This window comes from Corvus brachyrhynchos, unplaced genomic scaffold (assembly GCF_000691975.1).
Source record: "Corvus brachyrhynchos isolate BGI_N302 unplaced genomic scaffold, ASM69197v1 scaffold220, whole genome shotgun sequence".
Taxonomy (NCBI): domain Eukaryota; kingdom Metazoa; phylum Chordata; class Aves; order Passeriformes; family Corvidae; genus Corvus; species Corvus brachyrhynchos.
In genome coordinates this window covers 1049176-1057425 of record NW_008236209.1, presented here as the reverse complement: position 1 = coordinate 1057425, position 8250 = coordinate 1049176, and the positions used below count along the sequence as shown (strand labels likewise).

The 8250-nt window shown below is 52.2% G+C and overlaps 1 protein-coding gene across 1 annotated transcript in view; it reads left to right on the top strand.

Moving 5' to 3' along the window:
- The window catches only part of TNMD (tenomodulin), a gene marked incomplete at its 5' end in the record, with an annotated part of 9836 nt that continues 1586 nt past the window's right edge, over positions 1 to 8250 (top strand). The window contains 7 exons of the mRNA XM_017741687.1: positions 1 to 39; positions 166 to 300; positions 3536 to 3676; positions 4455 to 4556; positions 6390 to 6543; positions 7777 to 7949; positions 8222 to 8248. Of these exons, the coding sequence (XP_017597176.1) occupies positions 1 to 39; positions 166 to 300; positions 3536 to 3676; positions 4455 to 4556; positions 6390 to 6543; positions 7777 to 7949; positions 8222 to 8248 (771 nt within the window). The remainder of the gene's footprint in view (positions 40 to 165; positions 301 to 3535; positions 3677 to 4454; positions 4557 to 6389; positions 6544 to 7776; positions 7950 to 8221; positions 8249 to 8250) is intronic.

Sequence of the window (8250 nt, the reverse complement as noted above, 5' to 3'; positions counted from 1 at the left end):
CCGCCGCGGCAGAGCCCGCAGGACTGCCGCTTTCTGGACGTAAGTTCATGGCTTGCCTTGCCACCCTGCGTCCCTACGGCGCCAGAAATGTCTGATACGTGCGTGTCCTCCTCCCTCCTGGAGCCCTCAGCACACCCCGGCTATCACTGGTTTGTCATTAAATAGGCAGAAGCAGCCAAGCCGCGGAAGAAGATCTGCCCCAGGTACCAGCTCTGTGGACTGCTCTTCAGCGCGCTGCTCCTTTCTCTTATTCTGATATTTTTTGGTGTCAAATACCTCTGGAACCCAGCACCCAGAAAAGTAAGTAAAAACTCTTTGATACAGCATTTCAGAGCATTCCTTCCCCAGACAGAGCTGTCCTTCTCCCCTTGACTCGCTGAAACTTATAACAACTCCCCAAAACCCAGGCAACTTCACAAAATGCATTTTCTCAGACCACAAGTATTCATGGGACTTTTAAAAATCTTTGTATTATTCATAACTAGCTTTTACTTTATACAGGCTGTGTTTTTTCCCTGTCACCGCATTCTTTCCCCAGTTAACAATTAACAGGGGATGGGAGCTACGCCACGAAGAGTTAAAGTTACTCTTATTTCACCGGCAACAAATTTTATGACAAGTAAGAAAATATTTTCCATTTCATTTCAATTATCTTGCCAGAAACCGGTGGAAAAGTCATTATGCCACCGCATAAAGAGGAGAGAAAGCCAGGACGCAGTGGTGATTGATTGTCATGGATTATATTTCTTACTTTAATGTGTCTGCAATGTGAGGCATGGTGAGATGGATTAGCTTCTGGAGGAGCTCCTGCTAACTGGATTGGGCTCGTTTATTCCCAGCTGCAGATGGACGCTGCTGTAAGTGCCGAGCACGTCAGGGACTTGCAGGACTGGGCATCTCCAGCCATCTCTGCCCGCTGCTGCCCAGCATCCTGACAATTCTGCCAAAACCCTTTTTTATCCCACACCCCAAGTAAATAATTTAACCTTGAAGCCTGCCTGGTGCCAGTCATCCTCCGTTACTTTGAACGTCCATGTTCATCCAGGAGGCCCCGCTTTGCATCCCATCACCAGTGGGTTTTGCTGGCTCTTAAGAACATCTCCAAAATTCCTGTGCACAGCCAAGGCAGTCTCTTTCCCACGCTGGCATCTCCAATCTCCTCCCTGCCCTACCCTGGAGCTGCTCCAGCCTGGCCAGGATGCCCTCCTGCCGGGTAGAGGAAGCACCCTGCTTGCTGGAAACTTTATCTTCTTATCAGCAAATAGAAATAAATACCCCCCAAAATAAAAGAAAAAACAATAAAAGCCATATGTTCCTCCAGAATCCTGCCAAGATGATTATAAAGTCTCTACTGTTCCTAGAAAAACAGGAGTCATGCCAGCCATGAGGGGAAGAGGCTGTTAACCCCTGGAGGGGCAGTTTTCTCCAAGCAGGCAGTGCAGAGACAATGCCACAGCCTCGGAAAGGACATCCAGAACTCCGGCCCTTGGGGTCCTCGCTGGTGGCACTGGTGGAGCATGGAGTCCACCCAGCCCTCCCCAACACCTGACGGGCAGGCAAGTAGGGCGTGAGGTCCCAAAAAGCAGAGCTGCTCCTGCAGTGGAGCTGCACACGGACACTCCCAGAGCCCAGCACTGCCCTGTCCCTGTGGCTGTAGGGCTTCTCCAGCTGGCCTGGGAGTCCTCAGGACAAAGCAGGATGGGGGGTGGGGCTGGAAATTCATAAAGCTCAGAAATATCAGCCAAGGGGAATTAATCTCTTTAAAGAATATGAAACCCTTCAAGCTTCCTTGATGTAACAGGAGAGTGGAAAAAAACTTGAAAGAAGAGTTGTTCCTCTGAGGGGTGGCCTTGGACACGGCTCTGCCCTCTGCACAGCAGCCTCTGTGCCAGCCAGCACAGCTGATGATTCAGCTAACGAGGGGTTCATCACAGCCTTGCAGAGGGACATATTTCAACCATTCACCAGCAAGTGTCATTTTTAGCCCTATAAAACATCTCATAGCTCTCTGAACAGCACAGGGTTGGCAAAGCCCAAGTGGGTTAGCTGGCCGCTGTGCTGGCCAAAGTAATTCTTTGTAAATGGAGAGGCACTTGAAGGTAAGGTGCCACCAGGGATCCTGCCCTCCTTGAAATGGTTTATGGCACTGTGTGCATTTTGTCAGTCAAAACCAGCGGCCATCCACCCATTTCAGGCTTCAGACTGTTTTTACCACATCATAAAATCCATTGAGAGCTATATATCTTTACAAAATCTTCCTGCAGACCAGCAGGAGATGCTCGTGGCTGCCAAGGCTCACATCATTCCTCTAACCTTTAAGCAGGGGTGAAGGCCCCCATCAGTTCCCATCTGCACAGCTAGTTCTGCACCCTGGTGGATGCAAAACAGGGGATACCGATGCTGGGAACACTGCTAAGAGGCTTTGAACCGCCCAAGGGGAGGGATGTGCAGGAACCAGGGGACTGTGAAAGGTGGTTTGGGTTGGCACTAAAGGCAGAGCTCCTGCCCCACACAAGTGGGGCCAGCATGCTCCTGCCGTGGTTCCATGGCCGTACTGCGGGATGAACAGGGCTCTCGCATCCCCAGGCCTCCATCTCTCCTCCCTGCCCGTGGACTTGAGGGGTTTTGCACAAGCCCTTTGCTTCCACACAGCACCGTTTGATTTGGGAAACGAGTCTCCCCGGGGCCCGGCAGCTCTCGCCGCGCCAGCAGGATCGCTTTTGAGCTTCAAATAGCATCTGCCACTCCTCATCCTGTAAGGGTCAGGCATCCGCAGAGACTGAGGGCTGCTGGGCTGGCGGAGTGCAGCGAGCACCTGCGAGCAGGAGAGCGCTGCTCCTCCCGGCGCCACTTCCCGAGGGGATGAGCGCCGCCGGGAAGCCAGCTGCTACGCCCCGAAGCTCTTCAGCAGCCCTCGAGGAGGTCTTTGATCCGCAGGCAATCCTTGATCTCCTCCAGGCAGAGAGAGGTTCTTACCGCTGCCTTTCCAGGAAACACAGAAGGCGCAGAGATGGAGCAAGTCAGCTGGGGAGGACACGATGGAGCAAGTGAGCCGGGGACACAGTGATGGAGCAAACAAGCCAGGGATGGATGCGGTGTGGAGCAAGCAAGCCAGGGAGAAGGGAAAATGAAGTACCTGTGGATTCGGGAACTCAGTCCAGCCTGGGATGTAACCAGGCTCATGCCACAGAAAGCACCAGCAAAGGCCGAGCTGTGGCAAAGCTCCTGATGCAAGCGTGGGAGCAGCATCTTCTCCCAGGCTTGACACACATCCCAGGCTTGACACACACTACCCCTCAACCTGGCTGCAGCCTGCTCTTTCACCCAACCCTGGCACCTGCCTGGGAGCTGCCTCTCCTTGTGCTATCCAGGTGATTGCTCCAGCTCAGAGCTGGGCTGTGAGGAAGCAGCCAGAGCCACGGCAGGGTCCCCAGCAGTGATGGTCACACACCCAGCACCTGCCTGTCCACCCATTGGACAGGGTGTGACACCAGAGGGGTGCTGAGCTGACCCCTGTGTGACTTTGGCCTCCCAGGTTTATGACATGGAACACACATTCTTCAGCAATGGCGAGAAGAAGAAGATTGTGATGGAGATTGACCCGCTGGCCAGGACAGAGACCTTCAGCAGCGGGAACGGCAGTGAGGAAATCCTGGAGATCCATGACTTCAAAAACGTGAGTGTGGCAGCTTGTCCCTGAGACCCTGCAGTCTTGCAGCAGGACTGATGGGATCCTTTAGGACACTGTGAAGCTGCTGGAGCAAGTACCAGGACTATTTGCCCCTGCATGAGGGAGAGCAAGACCCAGACTCCCCGGGGATACTCTCAAAGGAAAGGAGATGCGTTACCTACATAAGCTTCCACCTGTATTTAATGGTGGCGTGGTTCAGTTCCAATGAAATACATCTTAGAAGTGAGACCTAGTTATTGGATTTACCCTTGCAAAGGAACGCAATCATCATCTGTCTATCTGAGCCCAGTGCATTTGTCTGTCTGGAGAGCATTAAAACCTCATGACGCTGTAGAAGGCTCTCTCTGAAACCTAATTAAAATTTGTTGGGAAATACCCTGTGCAGTGACATATGGCAAAATTTTGAGCTAATAGCCTAGCAGGAACGGGGGCTGAATGTTCATATAACCATAACGGTCAGATTTATTTATGATAATGAGAGCTCATGATAGTTATAAGGAGAAGAGGAGCAGAGTAGAATTTTATGACTACCTGCCTTAAAATATTTGTAAAAAGCCCAGTTCTCCCAAACCATAAAATGCAATATCCCTTATGAGAACCTGTTAGTACATCTTAGCACCACGGCTGAATGGAACTGGCACAAAAACATCAACAGGGAAAATATGACTAAACCCTCCTCCTCCAGCTGTACCCTCCCTACAATGGGTTATTCATCCAGCTCTTTGCCCTGACTGCTTTTGGGGTGTTTGCTTTGATCCTGTAGGGAATAACCGGCATCTTCTTTGTGGGACTTCAAAAATGCTTCATCAAAACTCAGACTAAAGTCCTACCTGAGACAACAGAGGCCAAGATCCCCGAGCTTGAGGTAGGTGAATAAAACAGGGCTCCCCTCTGCCCTGCGAAATCCTCTCCTCTCCCTGGCATAGGAGCTGCCATTCCTGCCGCCCTCCCATCTGCTCCAGCCTTCCCAGAGACGCTGCAATAAAGAAATAATGAGTTGTGATCGCTTCATAAAATGATCTTATTTCAGAGGATTGCTTATAAAAACTAGTGAAAAGAGACAGGATTAGACAGCGACCGACAAAAACCTCTCAACACAATACCGGAGATCAAGAACAATAATCCTGTTGTAGTCAAAAGGTCGTAAGGCAGCTCAGGATTAGCAGTCACTAAAAAGTCAATCAAATTCTTTTCTCCAAGATTTGAGCCTCATGTTTTCAAACAGAATGAGGCAGAAATAAGGGATTTAAATGAGCAGCCACTTTTAAGAAATGCAATTTGAGAAAACTCTTGGCGTGCAGACCTGAGAGGTAGGAAGGGCTGGGGCCACTTCCCTGTCCTGCATGGACCTTCGTCCCACTGATGTGCCTGATTGCGTCCTGCATCCACTTAACTGCCCACTGCATCCTGCTGCAAGGAGCCTCACACCTTGCATGCTGCAATGAAAAAAGTGTGGACTCCATGATTTAATCCCTCTCTGACAGCGTGACCTGGAGTGACGGCTCAGTCCCTTGACAGCAGTTGTCCTTTGTCCCTGTCCCCATCCCCGAGGCCCTGGTGGTGGCACAGCCTTCCTGCCTCCCCATTTCCAGGACGACGGGTGTTAGCAGATTGAATCCCCCCTAGGGAAGCTGCTGCAGATAAAATGCCAGCAGGACACGTGTTTGAAATGAAGCGTGGGCAGAAACATTTCCCTGAATCATGACCCAAATTCCCAGACACCGATCCTTTGATTATGCCCTAAGAAGCTAATAGATCTTTTCAGCTACCATCGTAAAAGGGATATGACTTCCCAGGCTTTAGCAGAACACTGGCCCAGGTAGAGAGCTGAAATGTAAAACCCAGTGAGATAAATGTAGATTTAAGCTCTAGTCATGTCTTCTCAGAGCCTGCACGCTGCCAGGTCCTGAAGGCAGCACCTCCCCAACCCCCCAGCTTCCACCAGAGACTCCAAAAATGACCCAGACTGGGTCAGGTTGTGTTGGCTCCTTCCTATGATTTCCCAAAGCCGCAAGAAAAAACTATAAAAGAGATATATATCTCCAGACACCTTCTGGAGAGAAAAATGCTTTCTGCCAGCTTGCTCTATGGGCCACCACCACCAACATAGACAACATTGCCTTGGCAGAGAGCTCAGTGCAGGCCCATCCAATAATCTTTATATATCTCCCTCCCTAAGTGCCTGCCAAAACACACCATGGACTACTGCAACGGCAGAGACATGTGGTATAAATTACAGAATACAGCCATGCAAAGAATTTCTGTGAGGAGTAAATTAAAGTGTTCGATCAAAAAATCAGTAGCAGAAGGAGAGAGGAGTTAAGTCCTAGGAGCAAAGCAGAGCAGAGATGTTTTAATCTTGTGTTTTAAATGACACTGGGGGGCTCCAGAAGGCTCTTCCAGATAGTGGGGACTGCACAGGAAAAGGGTCTTGGATGATGAACTAAGAGAGGAGAGAGCAGGGTGGTGTAGACTGAAGGTGGACAGGAAAGCCAAGGCTCATGATGGGTCTCCCCATGTGAGGACTGTTGGGGTAATTTGTGTGCATCCTGTGGGCACCGTGAGCCAAGGCAGGTGAAGTCCAGCTGCTCTCTGGGAGGGGAGAGGTGCCTCGGGGTAAGCCAAGGGGAGGAGAAGCAGCCAGTGGTGGGGAGAGCATGTCTCACCACACCAAGGTGAAGTCTTGCTCTTCTTCCAGGGTGAAGAAATCACCACCACCTACTTTGAGCAATCTGTGGTCTGGGTGCCAGGGGAAAAGCCTATTCAGAACAAGGAATTCCTGAAGAGCTCCAAAATTTTTGACATCTGCAAAAATGTGACCATCTTCTGGATCCACCCCACACCAATAGCAGGTACCAGGAGCCATCTCCCCCGCAAGGGGCTCATGAGCCCTCTCACTGGGAACAGCCCTGTCACACACCTGTGGGCGCTCTGCCATGTCCCCCTCTGTGACATGGGGGGAACCCCCTTTCACAGCCTCGTTGTACATCTCAGACATGAACACAGTGTTGCCCATGACCACAGGAGATCATGGCCAATGTAATAGCAGGGGCTGAAGTTCCTCTCTGCAAAGCACTCGTCTCTGCCGCCTCCCCACCGCCCTGCCCTTTGCAAAGTGGCCACCCTCCTCATAACAAGGCGGGAAAAAAAATAATCCTTTGTACCTGCAAAGAAAGCAGCACTGCTGGAAACTGGGACGCCTAAATTCTCGTCACCACATGAACATCAGAGTGTGAGCAGACATCTGCATCTAAATCACACAGCGGGGTTGCCACCTCCAGCTGCTCACTACACAGCCCTCGCAGAGGTTGTGGCCTCTGAGATGTGCCGGTGTAATTACCTGCTCTCTCTAACCCACTTCCAGCCAAATGAGCCGGGTTAAAAATCCCTGCTGAGAAAATTCCCTCTGCTCTGCAGCCACAGAGGCGCATGGCATCGCCCATAGGTACCGGCCCGCTCGCCGGTGGTCCAGAGGGCAGGTGGGCATCCGAGATCCTGATGCAGAGGGAGACTGGTGCCCTTGACTGCTGTGTCCCTTTTCTGCTTCCTTGTCCCTGCTGTTAGACCCTATCTGCAGCAGCGTCCTGGGTTGGTGAGTCCAGCTGGGTCACAAGGTGCATCCAAAGCCTTGGCCAGGACAGCAGTGTCCCAAGGCTGTCTGGCATCTCCCCAAGCAAAGGAAATTATTGCTGCTCTGGGTCTTTCCTAAGCTAAGAGAGCTGTAGCTGGGCATAATCTGCCCCAAATCATGGCCTTGGGGCTCACACCAATTCGTGTTGCTTTGATGAGGCTCTACAATTCCACCCCCCAGCAGCAGAGCCCACCATGACGATGTGCTTCCACACACCCACAGCCCCATGCAGGGGATACCAACAGCACCCATGGGCCTGGGGATGGGACGGGCCATTATCTCCTACAGCCCTGCTCCCAGGCCAGGTGAGAGCAGGAGGCAATGGAGCACTGGTTTGCTGCTGGGCTTTTTGTGCATCTTGGCACCAAATTCTCATAGAGACGTTAATTCTTGCTGCTGCGTTTGTTCCCCTGCTCCGTGGTTATTGACAGCAACATTTGGACTCTTCCTGTAGCTCCTGAGCTGGCCAACCTTGAAGGGGCAGAGGAAGAAGACCCTGAGCTGCTCACGGACAGCCAGAGCTGGTTGGACGGGGGGAGCGAACACGAGCTGGAGAAGGACATGCAGGCGGGGCCCAAGCGTCGGGCACGGCAGCTCACTGAGGAGGACCTGCCCGTCAATGACTACGTGAGTGAGGGAATCACACCCTGGGGTGCCCTGGCCATGGGCTGGAGTGCCTTGGCCACAGTCCTGGGCTATCTTGGCCATGGTCCCAGGGTGTCCTCGCTGTGCTCCTTGGGATGGCCTGTGCATGCCCTTGGGGTGTCTCCACGTTCCTAGGGAGCTCTGCTCCTCCTCTGAGCTGCCCAGGCTGCCCTCCCAGGCTGTCCTGTCCATGCTCACGGGGTGCCTCAGCCACACGAGCCCCTCACTGCACTGGCTCTGTCTCTCCCTGGCAGTCGGAGAACGGGCTGGAGTTCCACCCTCT